Source organism: Chinchilla lanigera, unplaced genomic scaffold (genome assembly GCF_000276665.1).
Source record: "Chinchilla lanigera isolate Chin_1 unplaced genomic scaffold, ChiLan1.0 scaffold00095, whole genome shotgun sequence".
NCBI classification, from domain to species: Eukaryota; Metazoa; Chordata; class Mammalia; order Rodentia; family Chinchillidae; genus Chinchilla; species Chinchilla lanigera.
Genome location: NW_004955496.1, coordinates 3,060,962 through 3,082,208, shown reverse-complemented (window position 1 = coordinate 3,082,208; position 21,247 = coordinate 3,060,962). Strand labels below are relative to the sequence as shown.

The 21,247-nt window shown below is 38.1% G+C and overlaps 1 protein-coding gene across 2 annotated transcripts in view; it reads left to right on the top strand.

The window, feature by feature from the left end:
- The window catches only part of Aimp1 (aminoacyl tRNA synthetase complex-interacting multifunctional protein 1), a 34,533-nt gene extending 25,804 nt beyond the window's left edge, over positions 1 to 8,729 (top strand). For both annotated transcript variants that reach the window (XM_005406220.2, XM_005406219.2), the window contains exon 7: positions 8,484 to 8,729. In XM_005406220.2, coding sequence (XP_005406277.1) covers positions 8,484 to 8,650 — 167 coding nt within the window. In that variant the 3' untranslated portion in view covers positions 8,651 to 8,729. The remainder of the gene's footprint in view (positions 1 to 8,483) is intronic.
- The last annotated feature ends 12,518 nt before the right edge of the window (positions 8,730 to 21,247 follow it).

Here is a 21,247-nt window from a genome sequence, read left to right as displayed (position 1 = left end):
TTGATTTATCATTGTCATGTTATTTACTTGCCTTGGTGTCCTATTTTTTCTACCTGTATAATTGCTTGGTCTTTTTGGCGTTTCATTTCTACTGTTGTTCTAGAAATTGCAATCAGATTTTTCTGTGTGTAGAATATCTTTAAGTACTCTTTGAAATGCTGGCTTGGCACTCATGAAGTTCTTAAATTGTTCTTTGTCTTGAAAATATTTTATTTCTCCATTGAATTTGAGGGATAGTTTGACATGAGTCTTGGTTGGAAGCCGTTCTGTCTCAGGGCCTGAAATACTTCACTCCAGGCTCTTCTCAATTGGGTGGTTTGTGCTGAGAAGTCTGCTGTGGTTCTGATGGGCTTTCCTTTATAGGTGATCTGTTTTTTTCTCTAGCAGCTTTTAATACTCTGTTCTTTTGCTGGGGATCTGGGAACTTGACTACTATATGTCTGGGTGTAGTTTTATTTTGGTTGTGGTTGGTTAGAGTTCTATATGCCTCATTTTCTGTATATCACATTCTGTTTCCATGCTTGGGAAATTTTCTGCTATTATTACTGCAAATATCTTTTTATGTCAGTTGTGTTTCCTCCTGCTCTTTCATTGACTCCTATAAGTCGTACATTATTACTCTTTGCCTTGTCTTGCAGCTGTTGAATTCCCTTTTCCTGGATCCTTGTTGATTTTATGAGATTCTTTCTTTCACGGTTGCTAGCTGCCATGCTGTTTTCAAAGTGTGAGATTCTATCTTCAGCTTCATTCAAGTGGTTTTGGCAGCTTTCAATGGAAGGTTTGTATTCCTGGAAGTCTCTTTGAGTGTGGTTCATGGGTTTGAAGTCCTTTCTATTTTTTTCTTTTAACGCTTCTGTCCATTGCCTTTTTTCTTCTATTATATGTTTCTTCTTCAGACTTTCTGAGCAGTTTTATCATTATTATTGTCATTTCTTTTTTTGCCTGAGAGATTATTTCTGATCTCATCTCTTTTATGGCCTCATGGAGTTGTTTCTTTACTTCATTTCAATCATGTCAGCTATTTCAGGCATGTGTTTACCAAGTTCTCCTATGTCGATGTCTCCTAGACTTGTTCTGAGTGGGGTGGAGTTCTGGGATTGTGTTTTAGTCCTTTGTTTTGTCATGTTTGCTACCTGATGCAGAAAGCTCAGTTTTCCTGTTCTGTGGCTACACAGAAAAGGTTACTAGTGTCCCTAGTTTTCCTGTTGGTCAGGTTTGCCCCTCAGTGACCCCTGAGAAGCACTACTTAGTCTGGGGTTTTCCGGCAGTTGTTGATTTGTATCTAGTTATCCCAGGACTCAGACGCGGGCATTGGTGTCAGCTGATGGCAGACCATCTGATCCAGCATCCCCTTGCAGTTCAGGGCACGTGCATGGCCCAGACTCGGGTTGCACTGGTGTGACAATCCCGGTCCAGTGGACCTGTGTCCTCAGGCAGCTCAGGGTACAGGCCAAACCGAGACACAAACTGCAGGTTTGACAGTTTGTGAACCACCTGATTCTGTGTCCCCAGTGAGTTCAGGACACATGTAGGAACTAGATGCAGGCCAGACAGACAGCAATCACAGACTGCTAGTGCCTGCTGCCCCCCAGGGGGTCCGGGCGCAAGTATTGCATGGACTTGGACCACTGGACCATCAACTCTTGGAGCACTCATTCACTTGGCACAGGGCGCACAGGGAGGGCCCACACGTGAATCCCAGTGAGAGCAATCCCCGAGGCATCTGAGTGAGGACCTCCTGTCTGCTGCAGGTGCATGGAGGGCAGAAATTGAGAGTGTAATGGTGGCAGGGTCCTGGGTCGCCTGCCCTGCCCCCAGGAAGTAGATGGGAGATACCTGGCTATCTCCACAGGTTTCAGCTGGGAACTGTGGCGGTGGGAGTAAAGCACGGACTTGATCCGTGGGACCTGCAGCTCTTGAGCAGCTTGGACTCTCTCACTGGGCGCAGGGCTCGTGCAGGGAGGGGCCGCAAGCGTACCCCACTGAGCACAGTCCCTGGGGCTTCTGTGTGAGGACCTCCTCCTCTGGCTGTCTCTGCGAGTTTCAGCTGGAAACCGTGGTGGTGGGAGTAAAGCACGGACTCGATCCGCGGGACCAGCAGCTCTTGGAGCATTTGCTCACTCAGCGCAGGGTGTGCACAGGGAAGGCCCACATGCGAACCCCAGCGAGAGCGAGAGCAGTCCCTGGGGCTTCTGAGTGAGGACCTCCTGTCTGCCATGGGTGTACGGAGGGCAGAGACTCAGACTGTAATGGTGGCGGGGTCCTAGGTCACCCGCTCTTCCCCCAGGAAGTAGATGTGAAATACTTGGCTATCTCCGCAAGTTTCAGCTGGGAACCGTGGTGGTGGGAGTAAAGCATGGACTCAAATCATGGGGCCAGCAGCTCTTGGAGCACTGGCTCACTTGGCGCAGGGTGCGCCCAGGGAGGGGGAGCAAGCCCACCCCAGTGAGAGCAGTCCCCGGGGCTTCTGAGTCTCAGTAAATAAATTTTTAAAAACCTATTTCTAAAATATTTAAAACTACACTTTTTGGAGAACACACCTGAGTATCTTCTTTCATTATTGTGAAGATCATTCCTATGAAACCACCCAACCATTTCTGTGTATAGATTAGATTTGTAGAATGAACTAACGCATTCTTTACAATGCTGTATCCACAGTTGGTGATTGTAACCATGATTATAATTCAGAAAATCAGTTTTCACATTTCATGTTTTAATCAAACATGAAATAATGAAACTAGCACTAAAGTTATTATGGCCATTCCAGATGTCCAAAGGAAGTTAATGATTAGTGAACATTCTGTGCAAAGGCATAGCCTCATTAAAATGAAATTTCTGGTTCTTACTCCAAACCTCAAAATGCCTAGAATTCTAGATTTGTATTTCTTGCTTTTTAGAAGTTTGACATGCTGAGAAGATGACTACAGCTTTTTACATCTGTACAAACTTTTTTGGACTTTCTCCTTTTTAAACAAGTTCCTGTTTCCTGTATGTTTTATTTAGAATGAGTTGCCTAAAATAATCTCTCAATAATTAATTCTTTTACAATATGTATAACCATTTCCAAATGGTAGTTATTAGCTACCATTGGTACCAAACATACTACAATGGTATGTTTAACAATGTCAGGGGCTGTGTGGTTTTTAGCTTTAAGAACTTGTGTTGATATCACCACTTACCTTTTGATAGCCATGCTAAAAGAGAGACAGAAAATGAGATTTAGAATGGTTTAGCGTAAGGAGAAGATAGTAGACTTCTCTGGAAAATATAGAAATTCATTAAAAACAGAGATTCTTTAAAACCTGATGTTTATTTCTTCAGAGGAGGTGACTCAACCTCTTATTTCAAATACTTACTGTATCCTACTAAGGAGTAAGTTGAGAAGCATTTTCAGTAAGCCAGAAAGTTAATGTGACATCTGAGACCTTTTCAACACAAACTGCTATTCAGTGCTCATATGTGAGAATTTTCAATTATAATCTGTAATTTTTAGTGGTCTGAAAAACTTTCAAAGTACAGGTATACCTTGGAGATAGTGCAGGCTCAATCCTAGAATAGCACAATAAGTAAATATGGCAATAAAGCAAATCCCACCAATGTTTTGGCTTCCTAATACATATAAAAGTTATTTTACACTGTATTATGACTACTCAGTGTGTAATGACATTATGGGTAAGAACAACAGATGTACCTTAGTTTTAAAAACAGTTATTAGGGCCAGGTGTGGTGGCGCACCCCTGTAATCCCAGCACTCAGGAGGCTGAGGCAAGAGGATTGCTAACAGTTTGAGGCCAGCGTGAGCGACATAGTGAGTTCAGGGCCAGCCTGCACTACAGAGTGAGCTCCTGTCTCAAAAAACCAAACAAACAAACCAAAAATGCTTATTGGTGAAAGTGCTAGTAATCCTTTGAGCCTTTGGTCAATCACAATCTTTTACCTGCTGGAGGATCTCACCTAAGTGTTATGATTGCTGCCTGATCAGGATAGTGGTTGCCAAAGGCTGGGGTGGCTATTCTTTATTAGAATAAGACAGTAGTGACATTTCCCACACTGACTGAATCTTCCTGTCATGAAGGGTTTCTCTGTAGCATACGTTACTGTTCGATAGCATTTATAATAGACCTCTTTGCAAAACTGAACTGTATCCTCTCAAATGCTGACTGCCACTACATTCTTACCTAAATCTGTATAATATTTTGAATGCTGTGGTATCATTTCTAGCATTCATTGCATCTCAGAAAGCCTTTTTCTTTGTTCAGCCCTAAGAAGAAAAACTCCTTACACATTAAAATTTTATCCTGGGATTCAGGCTCCACTTCCAACAGCTCCAGTTCTCTTGCTGTTGTTTCTACCGAAGTGCAGTTCCTTCCCACTGAAGCCTGGAGCCTGTCAAAGTTATCCATGAGGTTTGGAATCGCATCTTCTAAAGCCCTGTTGATGCTGATATTTTGTCTCTTCCTGTGCGTCATGAGTGGATTGAATGAGGTGTAGAATAGTGAACTATTGGCAGAAAGTTTTCAATTTATTTTGCCTGGATCTATCAGAGGAGTTACTACCCATGGTAGCAATAGACTTACAAAATGCAATTTTTAAGTGATAAAATTTGAAAGTTGCAATTCTTCCTTGAGCTGAAAGGATGGACACTGTTAACAGACCTAAAAACAGTGGGAATTGCATTTTATATCTTCATCAGAGCTCTTCGCTGACTGGAAAGAATATTTTGAGGAGAGTTGGTTTTTGTGAGTAGTAGTCTGAACAGTGGGCTTAATGTATTCTGTGAACCATGTTGTAAACAGATGTGCTGTTCCATTTATAGGGCATGGACAGAATGCATTTAGTGTAATTCTTAAGGCTCTAGGATTTTGGGAACCGTATTGAGCACTGGGTTCACCTTAAAGTCATAGCTGTCTTGGCCCCTAACAAGAAGAGAGCCAGCCTGTTCTTTGAAGCCATCTGTTGACTTTTCTCTGGTCACGAAAGTGCTAAGTGGCATCTTCTTCCAGCATAGAGCTATTGTGTCCACACTGCAAATCTGTGGCCTAGTGTAGCCACCTTCATCACTTGGCTGAATCTTCTGGGAACTGGCTGGAGCTCAAGATCCTGAAACTTCTTTCCTTCCCTCCCATGAACCAGTCTCTGCTGCTTTCAAACTTCTCTTCTGCACTTCCTCACCTCACTCAGCCTTCGTGGATTTGCAGAGTGAGGGCCTTACTTGGGATTAGACCTGTGTTTTAAGGGAATGTTTGATCTCTCTGGACCACTCCAACTTTCTCTATATCAGCAGTAAAGACATCGCACTTTCTTATCATTCATGTGTTCATTGGAGTACCACTTCTAATTTTCTTCAAGGACCCTTCCTGTGCGTTTACACCTCGACTATTTGTCATAAGAATCCTAGCCTTGGGCGTATTTCAGGTGCCAGCATACCTTCCTTGTTGAGCTTAATCACTTTCAGCTTTGATATAAAGTAAGTCAGGTGACTATTCCTGTCCCATGGTCACTTAGAGGCTGTTGTAGGGTAATTAATTGGCCTAATTTTGTCCAGTCTAGTCCAGTAGTGAAGTTCAGTATAGTTTCAGTACAGTATTGAAGGTGAGGGACAGAGGTGGAGGGGAGGTACAAGTCAGGAAACTTGTCACACACGCACATGTATCAGTTCAAGTTTGCTGCATTATTTGGACATGGTTTGTAGGGCCCTAAAACAATTGTAGTCACAACATGAAAGATCACTGATTACCCATCACCATAACAAATAGAAAGCTTGAAATCTTGAGAGAGCTAGCAAAATACAACACAGACTCAGTGAGTGCACACTTTCAGAGAGATGGCACTGCTAGACTCACCGAAGACAGGGTTGCCACAGACTTCTAATTTATAAAAACCAAAATATCTCCAAAGTTCAATGAAGCAAAGCATAATAAAACAACATATGTCTGTAATAATAGTTACTTATTCTTAAGATAATTTGCATCTTTAAAATGTAATTTTTTTCAGGGGCTGGGGATTTAGCTCAGCGGCAAAGCGCCTGCCTGGCAAGCGCAAGGTCGTGAGTTTGGTTCCCGGTGCCGGAGAAAAACCAAAAAAAAAAAAAAATGTAATTTTTTTCCTCATATAGTTACAGACAAGTAAGATTGTAAATTTTAGAATGTGGAATATCTGCTGCTAAAATTAGCTTTGAAAATTGAAAGTGCTAACTTTCTAGCACTGATATTTATAATAGATATCTGTCTAACACTTCTTTATTAAGCCCTTTCATAATTTTTTGTTTCATTTAATGATTCGTTAAAGTCTCCCAACTACATACATAGTGATCAAGAATTGAATCCTTTTTTAACAGTAGCATTCAAGCTTTAGAGATTCCTGTTATTAGTTTTAATTTATTTTTAGTTCACATCTTTGCCTTTTGAAAATCATTGAAATTGTGTGTGAAGTACAGCATTTTCAGGTCTTCACTCTTTGAGGACTTGGGGGCCTGGGAACCTTCCTGAGCCTCAGTGTTTGTATCTGTGAGGAGATTTCAGTGGTCCCTCTGTCATGAGTTTTCTGACCTTTAACTTTTGAAACTGCCCACTCTTGGTTTTTTCAATTCTTAGCTGTAACCTTTGTGCCTTTGTTTCATCCTCTGTAAGATGATCACAGTGTTATATATTAAATATGCACTGAGAAGACTGAATGAGTGAATATGTGTAAAGCACTTAGTGTGGTACCAGCATAGCAGATTGTATGCATTTATCTTGTATATGATTGTGAATAATATTTTGTGTGCATGAGAGTGTGACTATTGTGTACACAAAATAAGGAAGCTGAGTTTTGTGCTATACCACAGCTTTTCTTGGGATTTTTGTCTTCCATTCTGCAAGAATTTACTCTCACTGTTTAGTAAGGAACTTGCACATGACATCGAGACACCCTATTTCCTGAACTTCCTGGTTTGGCAGTATTTTCTGGAGGAAGGCTGCAGATCTGAATGCACGCTTGGTCTACTCTGTTAGCTCTGCATTGATCTCGCCAGCATTCTGGAGTGCACACTTCCCCACAAAACCTGTTCTCCAGATGAAGCTTTTAGACTCAAGAATGTTTTAGAAAAAGGTAAAAATCTTGTACATCTAGGGGGAAGTACACTTGCACATGGTCATCTTTTCCATTCTGTTTGTTAGAATTTCTCTCTTGTCTAGTCAAGTGATCCTAAAGGGGAAAGAGAAGTCATCTACATTCATCTTTCACTTATATTTCATTGCATGTTCTCCTACTATAGACGTCATGCAGTTAACTGTACTGGTATCTTAGAAAATCTGTAGAGAGCAATGCATGTCCAGTTTCACAGTCTCTGAAGAACTAATGAAGGACAGAGAATAGATTCTACTTTAGCTAATAAGATGTAACCCAAATATGAGATTTAGGTAGTTCTGCTAATTAAAAGATAAAGTAATACCAAGAGATTTCTACTTAAGAGTCACTGGGGAAAAGATCCAGAAGCTCTGTAGCTCTTAATGCCTAATTAAGAGATGAATCACTTTTCCTCATTTTTTCCTGAACTGCTTCTTCATTCCAAGTATTATTAAAGTCTAGCTAAACTTGCATTAAACTTTACTCTCAGCTTTTTTATCATTAAATAGAATTCTTTTGTCTTTAAGCCCAGACCAGTTATAGTCTACTTACTTGTCTTCTATGGGTTGTAAAGTTTATAGCATGAGTTACTATAAGTAGAGATTAGGGGGATTATCCACACAGGCAAAGACTTTCTTCTTTTCAAAGGCTTAATTTTTCAGGACATAGAGTGCTTCAGTAGCAGAACATGAACTTTGACAACAAATCCTGGCCCACTTGATTCTGTGACTTCCAGCAACTTTTCTCTCTCCTTTGATTTCCTTATGTTTAAAAGGAGAATCGAGGCTGTTGTGTAAGTGTGAAAAAACATGTTCCCAGGGTTTGGAAAATGCTGGTCCTGTGTCCTCACTACTCCCTCTGTCTCTTTCCTTCCTACAAAGGATAGCAAATGAAGTCCAAAGCAGTTTTCTTATCCAGCTGGACAATCCGAACACTTAAGCCATCGTTCTATGTTGAAACGTAGATAAAGCATAAGCTCTTTCTGCCAAATGAAAAAACGTAGCATGTCAAAATTTGCCCTCATCTACACAGTTTTTCTTTATATGTAACAATAAAATAAGTATTTTACATTTTTAATAGTTTGAGGAATAAATTCATTGAGCTATTTTACCGCAAAAATACTATGATAACAAATAAAAACTATTTAACACTCATAAGGAAATGATTAAAATCTGTTTTACCAATTAAGAATTTAAACTGCTGACATCATAAAAATAAAATAAATATTGAAATTTTGATGAGGTTAAAGATTGGAAAGTGCTGTCAAGACAGTTCACTATGAACCCTTGGGGCTGCTTGCTTTTATATTTCTGTATATTTGTTGGTTGGTTTTTCTTGATTGATTGATTGATTAATTGATTTTTCTCTCCCAACAGGAGAGCCCGACAAGGAGCTAAATCCTAAAAAGAAGATTTGGGAGCAAATCCAGCCTGACCTGTATACCAGTGACGACTGTGTGGCCACATACAAAGGTGTTCCCTTTGAGGTGAAGGGGAAGGGTGTGTGCAGGGCTCAGACCATGGCTAAGAGTGGGATCAAATAAGAGCAGATGCTGCCATTACTGGAACATACTGGAAACACCAATAACAATAAAAGAAATATGCTTGTCACTTCTACCTAAAGTATGCCTGGATCATTTTTGTGTTATGTCTCTTTTGGAGTTACTAGTCTTTTACCTAGTATATTTTGTTTTCAGTTGATTAGGGAAATACTATATTTTTACATGTGGTTTTTGATCATTTGTAATGGAAGGAGGAAGTTGCTCATGTTTTTTGATAATTTATTTCTTAGTGGCTATATTGGTTAATAAGTTGTTTTTTTCTTTTTACATTTAGATAACTTAAACTAGATTAATTTAGTTCATTATTTAAAAGCAAATGGTGAATAAAACTTTAGACTGCTGAAATTTCAAAATATTGTATACCTGTATTATAAATATTCTCTCCTCTTATAAATGACGAATTGGAATTTTTATCAAACTTATTAATTAATAATGAAAATGACCAAATGTTGATTCTAAAGTCAAACATCATAAAACCTAGGCGAGGGGCTGGAGATTTAGCTCAGCAGCACAGCGCCTGCCTGGCAGGCACAAGGTCGTGAGTTCGATTTCCGGTACTGGAAAAAAAACCAACAAAAAAACAAAAATGTAAAACCTAGGCGTGATGGTATTTGAACATTTGTGGTTTGCTGCTGAAGTAACCCTAATAACATGTAACGTGACTTGTTAAAAAAACTGAAATTTCCAACTAGATATTAAACTTTTTCTTTTCACATGCAAAATAATTTGTAGTAATTTTGACCAGAATGCTTAAGATTGGTGTACTTATTTTTTTATTTACCATGATATTAAATATAAATTATAGCCTCAAATTTAACAAAAACTATATATTAAGATGCCAAACACCTATTTTCACTCTTAGAAACACTGTAGGAATAATACGGATTTGTGAGCCTCAGGGTCACAAGCCATGAAATGATAACGGATGTTTTGGGTTACAAAAGAGAAACAGGTCCATGTGGGCAAGAGTGTACACAGTGCTTGAAAACATTTGCACAAATCTTGGCACTATATCTGTGTGCATCCTCCAGGAAGAGAGATGAAAATAAACCAAAAAACTAATGAGTCTTTGTGTTGTAAAAGATGCAGAGTTTCTTATTTAAATCTGTGAAGCTCTGGTAGACCAAAATATAGTACCATTATAAATGTTGGATCTTCATTCTGAAAAACTGAGTGTGAGCAGAGCCTCATTAACATTTGTATCAGTCAGTGCTCACTGGAGAGGCACATTTAATGTAAGATATATAAATAAGGGTTTACAAGGTGTGCTTATGGTGGCCACCCACAGAGTCAGGTGTGGATGAATGCAAATGGGCCATCTGTGCGCTGGGGATCTGAAGGATCCAGTCGAAGGTCAAGGACCTGGAGCTCACCGTAGAGTCCCACGTAAGTCTCTCAGGTCGAAGAGTCTGCACTGGTATCAGGAATCTGAAGTCCGAGGCAAAGATGAGCTCCTTTTAAGAAATAGAAGCAATGGAAGCAAGACTTCCTTGTTTGTTCCCCTTTTCATTCCCTTCAAACCACAAGTTTATTGGTTGGTGCCATTCACACCCAGGGTGGGGCTTCTGTCTTCAGTAAATCCCTCAGCCACACCCAGGCTGCTGATCAAATCAGTTGGGCATGGCTTACTCAAGTTACTTGACACAACAGTTAGCTATCACAGTCTGATTCCTAAACACAAAGTGAATTTCAAAAGATACTTTGTACTCAACCTGCTGTTAGAAATGACTTGTTGACAAAGTATTTTGTGAGTCTTTGTTCTACTTTTTGTCAATTATATCATTTTAATTCTGATAGTTTGCAGAATATTTCAATCACTTAGTTGAAATAATCCTCCGTAGTCATTTTTTCAACTAAGTATTGCAACACTGTAGTCCCTGTCAAATTATAATTTTGATAGGAAAGCCCAAATTAATGACTGTCACATATGTAGATCCTGGAAACCGTGACAATTTATTGTTAAAGCCACAATGTAGCATTGTCAGTGGCTGATTTTGAAGTTCCACCACAGAGGAGTACACTGCACAAATTGCAAACACCTCTCATCTTTCTCAAAGCACTGTGTTATACCTTACTAATTTTACCAAATGACCATGTTACCTTCCATAATCTCAGGTCTTTGGCACATAAAAATGCATGCTGAACAGAGAAAAAATTGGGGGATTAATGAACAATTTCCCATTTACCCGAAAAGCATTAAGTTACCAGTTCAGCCCTACATAGGAAAATATTTATTCCAATTAGTGATAGAAACTATCACTATTATGACATTGACAGTAGTTATAAAGAAATAAAAATATATTTAAATGTAGCAATGATATTAAATCAAGAGCATCAATCAGCAATTTATAAATAAGTGTAATATTTTCTCTATATAGCAATTTTTCCTCATCTTAAAATACTACTTTAGTTATCTTTTATAATGTTTGATCTCATCCAATTCTAATTTATCTTAATCCTAGAATAAGTAAGTTATTTAAAAGACCCTAAGATAGGGACTGTGTCAGAGAAGGTAGTACTCTTAACATTCACTCCAAAGCAGTGAACCACACAAGACTCTGTTGGGAGAGGGGTAGTTTTTTTCTTCCTTTCTTACTTTTCAATACATAAAAAGCAGGAAAAATGATCTTAAAATTAAATATTTCCTCAGACTATACGTGAGAGATGATGTATACTTTCCTACTATTCTCAATGAAGGTTTTTTTGAAGTTTTACCTAGAAACTCTAAAATCATTTTTTTATTTTAAAGAGAATTTAAAAATAACAAAGTAACAGCAACATAGACAAAAACAAAACAATATGAAACTATAAAAATGATACAGGGTTTTAAAACAATGATAGGAATTAACAGTGATTGTTATATTACATACTGTTATCTTCAATGAAGTTGCTCCAGATTACAAGATGTAAGAATGCAAGATTGATCAAACCATTAAAGAGAATGAAAATAATAATAATAAAAACATTAGAAATGATACAGAGCTTCACTAAACAAGATGGTAAGAATTCACCAAGGGTTGTTACATTGCATATTGTTGTCTTCAAATTAGTTGTTCAGATTACTAGATATAAGCACGCAAAACTGGTAAAAAAATTAAGCATTAACTGTTTCTTTCAATAAACCAATAGACATCAGCAGTACAGTTATCCCAGCTATTCTTCTGTGTGTATATATATATATATATATATACCCTTCCTTTCTTTTTCTCCTTTCCCTCATCCCAGTTGTTCCTTCCCTTTGAGCAATTTCTTTCCCTCTCATAATCTCTATTGTACCTTTTGGGTTTTATTCACTCTTTCAGGTTCTTACACTAGGGAGACGATACAATGTTTACACATGTGCCTGATTTATTTCGCGTAAGAGTATGGTCTCTAGTTGCATCCATTTGCCTATAAAAGCTTCGAGTTTATCTTTTTTATAACTGAGTAATACTCTGTTATATAAAAATACCACATCTTTTTATCCATTCCTCAGTTGATGGGCATTTGGGTTGTTTCCAAGATTTAGCAATGACAAATTGTGCTGCTATAAACATGGGTGTACATATATCACTGTAGTATGACATTTTTAATTCTTCTGGGAGAATACCCAGAAGGGGAATAGCTGGGGTGAATGGCACTTCTAGTCCTAGTTTTCTGAGGAATCTCCAGACTGATTTCCATAGTGGTTTCCAGTCTATACACCCACCAGAAGTGGAAAAGTGTTCCTTTTTCCCCACAGCCCCTCCACATTTGTTATTGATTCCTTGATGATAACCATTCTTTCTGGGGTGAAATGGAATCTCAGTGTTGTTTTAGTTTGCATTTCTCGAATGACCAATGATGTTGAACATTTTTTCATATATTTATTTGCCATTCATATTTCTTAATCTGAGAAGTGTGTATTCATCTCAGCTGCCCATTTTTGGATTGGGTCTTTAAATTTGGGGGATCTGAGGTTTTTCAGTTCTTTGTATGTTATAGATTTAAGTCCTTTGTCTCAGGGACAACTGGCTATAATTTTTTTCCATTTTTTAAGCTATTTTTTCACTGAGTGATTTCATTTGTTTTGCAAAAGCTTTCTAATATAAAATGATATCCCAGTTGTTGATTCTTTGTAGTATTTCCCCTGTGAACTGGGTTTTGTTCATGAACTCTCTGCCTACACCTATGTCTTCAAAAGTTCTACCTATTTTCTCTTTCAGCAGGTTTAGTGTTTCTGTTTTAGTATTTAGACCTTGATCTATTTTGACTTTAGTGCATGGTGACAGACATGGATCTAGGCTTAGTTTTCAGCATGTGGAAAGCCAGTTTTTCCAGAACCATTTATTAAAGAGGCCATCTTTCTTCTAGTGAACGTATTTGGCCCCTTTTTCAAAGATAAGGTGACTGAGTGTGCCTGTAGTTGTCTCCACATCTTCTAATCTGTTCCACTGGTCCTCTGAGCTATTTTTTGCCAGTATCATCCTTATTTTATTACAGTAGTTTTATAGTATGATTTCCGGTCAGGGATTGTGATGCCTCTTCCTTGCCTTTGTTGCCCAGGACTGCCTTTGAGATTCTAGGTCTCTTCCGTTTCCAAAAGAATTTTAGGAATGTTTTCTCTAGTTATGTGAGGTATGCTAGTGATATTTTGATTGGGATTGCATTAAATCTGTATAACCATTTTGGGAGGTTGGCTATTTTCACTAAATCTTGGATACAACCCAAGATTGTGTTGGTTCTTCCCTCCCTTGAACAAGAGATGTTTCCATTTTCTGATACCCTTTTCAGTCTCCTTTTTCATCCTACTGTAATTTTCAATGTATGGATCTTTTACTTTCTTTGTTTGATTGATTGATTCCTAAGTGTTTCAGTTTTTTTTTGTATGCTATTACAAAGAGTTTGGTTTCTTTCCAGTAGTAAATTGAAGCAACTGAAAATGATTGCTGCTCCTGTGAGCTACAGTCAGTGTTGCACAGCTGAATTGTTTTTTTCCATAAGTGCCTATTTCCCAGCATCTTGAGTAGCACTTCTGCTTTGCTGATTAAATTGTACTTATTCTTCACCTTTATGACTCCTTGGTAACCTTTGTGGTGGTTTTTTTTACCATTGCCATTTTACAATAAATATTTTGTTTGACTGTACTAAGCTGAAACATAGATCTTTTGACTTACTAATCTTGGATTTTTCTCCATTACAAAAAGCTTTCTGCAATATTAATTAAATGACCGTGTGATTTCCTTAAGTGAAGTGTTTTAAAAAGTTTCTTTTGATTAAACTAAAAGGAAAGATAGTGGAAAAACAAACAAAAATAGACCTCTAAAGTTTAGTAGGTCATCCAAAGAGATAAGGGTAGCTCCTTTTACAGAATATGTAAGAGATTGTAAAAGGGAGACAGACTATTAACCACTCTTACAGTTTGGGTACAAGGAGAACTTAGCAAATTGTTTTCTTCATAAGAAGAACTCACTTGGCAAAGTCAGGCTGCCCTAGCAGCAGTTGCTTTGTACAATAGCCATGTGACTTGTTTGAGTAGTAGTACACTGTTGTTGGAGGCCTTGGACCTGTGATGACAGTCCATCCCAAAAGGCAGTGTAGGAAAAGTCACTAAATTCCAGACAGAGGTGGTTGGGTGGGTGAGTACATGGGTGGATGTTTGGATGGATGCATGCATGCATAGATACATAGCTAAACTGACATAAAACACATGGGACTCCTGATGATAACCCTAACTTTGAACTAATAATGAAAAGTAGTAATACGATTAGAACAGCTGAGCTGAGGAAGTCACTCCTTTCTACCCCTTCCATTTTAAACAGCATCTGGCATTCCTCCCTCCATTGACCTAAGAGAGGTAGAGAATCATGGGAAAGACCCAGGTTCTAGGAGAGAGCACATGCGTGCTGGATCCCCTGGCCTGATTTTCAGTTATCTTCATCCTAGTCCACACAATTAAAATCAGAGTGAATTCTGGGACAAGCATATATATTGAGAGCCCCTGAGATAACTCAGCAAGCTGTTACTCGTTCCTGTCAACCACACCAAGAGATTCAGGAAGGCACCTGGGCCAAAGTGCATATCCTTTAAATTCTGACAGCCTGATTTCTCTGGAGGCTGTTGCTGTGCTCTGTGTGCTGGGCTGTGTGTGCTGTTCTTTTGCTTCTGTCACCCAGAACCACTTTTCTGTTGGTGCCATCTCTTTTGTCGGCATAGACTTGCCCTGAGCATAGCTTCCTGTGACCTTCAATAAATGTAGCTGCTTTCCACCTTCTGTTGAGTGTGTGCCTGCAATTCATTGCTCCGTACACAAGGCCTGGATTATACCTGCTGAATTCATGGTGCAGTAAGAGTGGCATAGTTGCTGATGGCTGCTACACCTGTGTACAAACCCGAATCTTCATTAGTTAGCAACTTAGTGGAATGGGAAAGAGTAAATCACACATACTTGTTTATGCACACTTTTTCCCATTTTTTTATTTTAAAAAATAAAAGAAGGAAAACATATTAACAGACATCCATTTACAAAATAGCATAAGAACAATACAAACAAAACAGAGTTACAGACAAAGTTGTAGGAAATTAACCATGGTTGTTGTATTACCCATTGATATTTTCAAAGTGGCTTCTCAGGAAAATAAATAGAGACATACAAGATTGATCAAACAAGTAATCATTAACTGTTCCTTTCTGTAGAGCAATAGAAGACAGTAGTACTATGTTAGCTATCCTGTATATACATACTTACATAATTTCCCCTTCCTTCCCTTCTCGTTTCCCACACCCTAGTTGCCCTTTACTTTGGAGCATTTTCCTTTCGTTTCATAATGTCTATCATACCTCTTATTCACTCTTTCAGGTTTTTATTCACTCTTTCTGGTCTTACACTTGTGAGACAATATTATGCTTACACATGCAGGTCTGATTTATTTCACTGATGAGTATGGTCTCTAGTGGCCACTTACCTATAAAAGCCTCAAGTTTATCTTTCTTTATAGCTGAATAATATTCCATTACATAAAAGTACCACAACTTTTTTATCCAATCCTCAGTGGATGGACATTTGGGTTGTTTCCGCAATTTAGCAATTACAAATTGTGCTGCTATGAACATGGGTGCACATATATCGCTGTGATATGATGTTTTCAGATCTTCTGGGAAAATACCCAGAAGGGGAATAGCTGGGTTGAATGGGACCTCTAGACCTAGTTTACTGAGGAATCTCTAAACTGATTTCCACAGTGGTTTCACCAGTCTGCATTCCCCCAGCAGTGGAGAAGAGTTCCTATTTCTCCACAGCCTCACCAGCATTTGTTATTGGTTGATTTCTCAATGCTACCCATTCTTACTGGGATAAGGTGGAATCGCAATATTGTTTTAATTTGCATTTCTTGAATGACTAATGATGTTGAACATTTTCTCATGTATTTATTTGCCATTTGTATTTCATGATCTGAGAAGTGTGTATTCATCTCAGCTGCCCATTTTTGGACTGGGTCTTTGAATTTGGGGGGGCTGGTGTTTTTTAATTCTTTGTATGTTCTAGATAGAAGCCCTCTGTCTGAGGGACAGTCAGCTAAAATTCTTCCCAAGTTTGTGGGTTTTCTTTTTACTCTGCTGGTGATTTCTTTAGATGTGCAGAAACTTTTCAGTAGGATGAGATCCCAGTTGATTCTTTGAAGTGTTTCACGTGCAGTTTGGTTTTTGTTCATGAACTTTCTGCCTACCCCTATGTCTTCAAGGTTTTTACCTACTTTCTCTTCCAATAGATTTAGTGTTTATGCACATTTTATAGTTACCCTTTTCCTGTTGAATAAGTCTTGGCAGAGATAATTCATATGAGTATAACACCAAAAACATGTGGGTGTAAAAGAGAGCCATCTGGAATTTAAGAGTGTGAATTAATTAATTATTGTATATTGCATCTTTTCATCCTTATGTACTCCCTTGTTTGTTTCTTCGTTCCTAACTTCCACTCCCTACCACACTTTATTCCCAATTCTCTAGTTTTTAAGTAAAAAATGTGTGTAAGTGTTACTTTATATCATCATCAACATCATTTCCTCTCTGGCAAGCTACTGTCCTTAGCAACCGGGATAGAAACAAGCCTGGGGCTCAGTAATTGCGCAGAAAAAGAATAATTCTTTTTAGTGGATGGCTAACTGTTGTCTTTCCCACTGCTTCGTAATCCCTGTAGAATGGTCCAACTAGTAGTGCTTAGTGTCTGTTCATTTCCTTGTGGCGTTTGCATGGTAAGCCTTTCTGTCAAGGTCATTCTGACAAAGCTTTACATTTCTTTTTGAAAATTACCTCAGAATATCATACATCCCATAGAGAAAGCCTTCAATATACACATCTACTTATGTTTTCAGCCCTAAGGTTACATATTTGGCTGATATCTGTTCATTTAATATCCACTCAAATTTTCACACCTGGAGAATTTGGAAAGAACAGTGTATATTCATCCAAAGGCAACACTATGACTGAATTTCACTTTGAAAAGTGCAAACTAAAAATCACTTTCAATAAGTTCAGCGAAAGAGAGTGATTTTGGTTGAAATAACTTCTTTGTATAACCTTCAGTTTTCATATGGAAAGATAACATTTAATCTTAAAGCAGCATTGAAAAAACTTCTGATGCTTGTGAAAAGAAACTTATTTTTGAAATAAACTTTGAGTGAGAAACTAGTAAATAACAGTATCACTTGAAAATAGCCTTTATATGTAAAAAACAAAACAAAACAAGCAAACAAACAAAACAACAAAAAAACCAAACTGATAGAGGTCTGAAAATCAGCAAAGGGAAAAACTAAGCAAATTCTTTAAGGAAAAGGGCAGAGTATAGATAAATAGACCTTTTTAAAAAAAGGAAGAAAATTGAAATTGCTAATGTTTTTTTAAATTTTAAATGTAAAAGGAGGAAACCATTAACAGACAAACAACTATTTACAAAATAGCAAAAGAATAATACAAACAATACAGAGTTACAAACACTCAGCAGCACAGCGCCTGCCTGGCAAGCGCAAAGTTGTGAGTTCAATTCTCGGTACAGAAAAAAAAAAAAAAAAAAGAAATGAAATTGCTAATTGAGGTGTTGTATGTAGAAGAATAAACCCAGCAAGAGCCAGCACTTGTAGGTTTTGGAGGTAATCACTAATGCCCCCGAATCGTATGCTGTAAGGCTAACCACAGCTGTACAAAAATATGAAGTACACTATCTTACAATCCTCTAAAATGCTCAAAGTACTTTCAAATACAAAGTTTAATAAAAAGTTTTGGCCTCCAGATTGCAAACATATTTGGCATCTGGAAAGACATGAGTGAAGACTGAAATAATAATAGACTACTAGGAAAGGTGGCAGGACACCAAAGACAGACTAGCTGGGCATCATCTATGTGGCCTAGAGCTAATCCCACTCACATGGTTCTTTTGTTGTGAGTTGTAATCATCTCCAGAAATGGCTAGTTTTTTGAATGGGTACATGTGCACTGTCATCCAGAAATAGCTGGGCAGTCCACGCTCAGGTGGAACATAGCCACAAGATGTTCACTTCAGTGCCACAGTCGTAGGATTCAACCACCCTATTACCAGTTGGCATGATGAGCCTGCATCCATGATGATTACCATACAGAGCTGGGATTACTGCTGTGTAGTGGTAAGAGGAGAATGTGTAAAATTCAGTGTCCTATAGTTCTATGCTAGAATTCAGGTGTTCAAAGCAAGGGGGAGTATTATTGATGAGGAAGAATAATATCAATATGTCTGTTAATGTAAGAAAGTTTTAAGTTAAACATTCACTGTATTTTCCAATCACTATATATAATATATATAATATAATATATAATATATATATTTCCTTTGATATATATAAATATATATTTCCTTTTGAAAATTGGAAAGAGCTGCTCAGAGAATGTATTTCAGTGAATGAATTCAATAAATGCTTGAGTGACCAGAAATCTTTCATAAAAAGAAAATAAGGAAAACTTGAACTCCTAGGCATCAGCTGATACAGAGAAAGAGCAGAGGAATTACTTCTTCTTTACCACAGCAGGGCAATTATTGGTTAAAACAATCTATGATATATCTTGTAATGACTACACAAGTATTAAATTCCTAATGTAGGGAAAGAGGTCTGTAGACTGGAAGAAAACATTAAATAAGGGCCTCAGTGGGTTTTCTGGCTAATCCTGACCAGAAAGATTTAAAACTTCACTGAGGGAGCAATCACAAGATGAGAGATTTGACAGGTAGAAGAGGAGGAAGACAGGCAGGCATGTCAGCCTAGTCACCCCTCCCCACCCTTAAAATATGGAGGAGATTAGGGGCAGCGCTATTCCCACACTGGGGTCACTGTACTGCTGAACTGGTTAACACATATCCTGTCATTCACTAATTTTAAGTTGCCTCTTATGTAAGCTTCCTCCCAATCAACCTATAAATCCCAGAGATAAGTCCCTGACAAGGACAAGTGGGGCCACCTAGGAATGTACATGCAGGGTATGCAGGAGATGGTGCCTGGGTTGTGGTCTTGGGTCCCTGGGAAGACAGTCAGGTTGTGACAAGTTCCTGGTAGGGGAAGTCCCTCAAAACATAATAAAGGGAAGCTGAGGACAAAGGCTTGCAGGTGTCTGCCTTTTTCAAAGTCTCCCCGCCCGGATACTATTCACTGGAACAGCTTCTATCTTCTCCTTTTCTCTCTTTTCAAATAAAGTGTTTGCCTTTTTAAAGTTTGTTCCATCAATTCAGAGTAGTGATGTGGTGCACAGCCCTGAACGCAGCACCCTAAATCATTAATGTTTGAAAAAATGGAAATGCTTTATTGCACATTATATACATACATTGAATTACCATAATATAACAAAAATATACAAATACTATGTTTCAGCATTACAAACCCATTATAATGATATCATCCTGGATTAACAACAATATAAATAAAATAAGTAATGGAAAAGGAGACTACAGAATAGATTCAGAAATAGACCCAAGAGGTATATGCTTATCTCTATCCCAATATCTAGCTATTTCCCTACCACTTATGTAAGAAAATGATGAATTATTTAATAAATCCCACATGTGCTAAAGTTAACTATTTCTAAACATTAAAGTAGGATTTTGAGGACTGGTCGAGGAGAATAACCACCAGCTATAATCTCATTTATAGTGGAAAATATGCCAAATTTTACACCATAAACAATAAAAACTTGAATTTATGAAAACCAGTTGTAAATTAGTGGCTATATATATATGAAAGTGATTTGATTTTGACCTGTTAATGGAAGGATTTGGCTCTTATGATCAACTAGAGCTACTTCAATTCCCACCACTGCCCTTGAGAACATCTTGAAGATCTCCGAAATGCCGAAGTGAGCAACCTTCTAAGGCAGAGAAAGCTACTTCTTTCATTATGGTTTTTGGAGTCAGTTATCCCAGTTCTTATTCTGTTCTTATTGAAAGCTTATTCTGAGTTTTTGCCTAACATTTCCGTTTTTTTTTTTTTTTTGTTTTTTTTGTTTTGTCTTTTTGAGACAGGGTCTCACTATGCAGTTCAGACTGGCCTTGAGCTCACTTTATAGCCCAGGCTGACCTCCAACTTGCAACAATCCTCCTACCTCAGCCTCCCAAGTGCTGGGATTACAGGTGTGTGCCACCACACCTGACTTGCCTAATATTTCTAAACCTAAACAGGAACAACAGATTTTATGAAAGAGCAAAGCAAAGTTAATACTTACTGAGCATCTACCAAGTGCCAGGTCATTTTTTCATTACAATAACTATGAAGTTAGGTATTCCAAATGAGGAAACAGAATAGGACCAGGTTAAGCAGTTTTCCATCTAGCAACATCAAGTAAGCAATGGGGCTAGTTTTTGAAACACTGATCATTATTCATGTTTAGCTATTATTTAAATATATCATATCCTAAGTAGCTCATAAATCACTAGCATTTGTGAACACACCGTACATGTGCAGCTTCCATATTAGGAACCAGATCATTACCCAAATCTCAGACCCCAGCCCAAGTACTTTCTCTTTTTTATTGTCCCCTCCCCAAGGGTAACCACTCTCCTGAGTCCCGGCACTTCTAGCATCCGAGTAGTAGTCTAGATTGTTTTAGTATTGACTATTTTTGAAATTTATACAGACGGAATCACAGACTCTGTACTCTTTCACATCTGGTTTGTTTCTCTCAACATTATGTTTGGACAATTAATTAACATTTTACATATAGCAGAGTTTGTTGTCTACATTCCTCTCTAATGTGTCATTGTGTTTAATATGCCTCAATTTACATATTCATTCTACTGCGCGGACCTTTGGATAGTTAACGGATTTTCAGCTCTTATGAGTAACAGTACTGTAAACAGTTTCATACCTGCATCTTTTACCGCACAAATATATACCTTTTTGTGGGATACAGACTTAAGGGAATAATTTTTATATCGTGAGATTTGCATTAGAAATCTTGAATTCCTGATGTTCGTTTTAACGTACAGCTTCCCAAAGTGGTGCTACAAACCTGTGCTCTCACTGGCCCACAGGGAATTCTCTTGGCCTACAGCATTTTCTAAAGCCAGGTTTCCAACTCCCAGCCCCCCATGCTGCTTTCACTTAAATT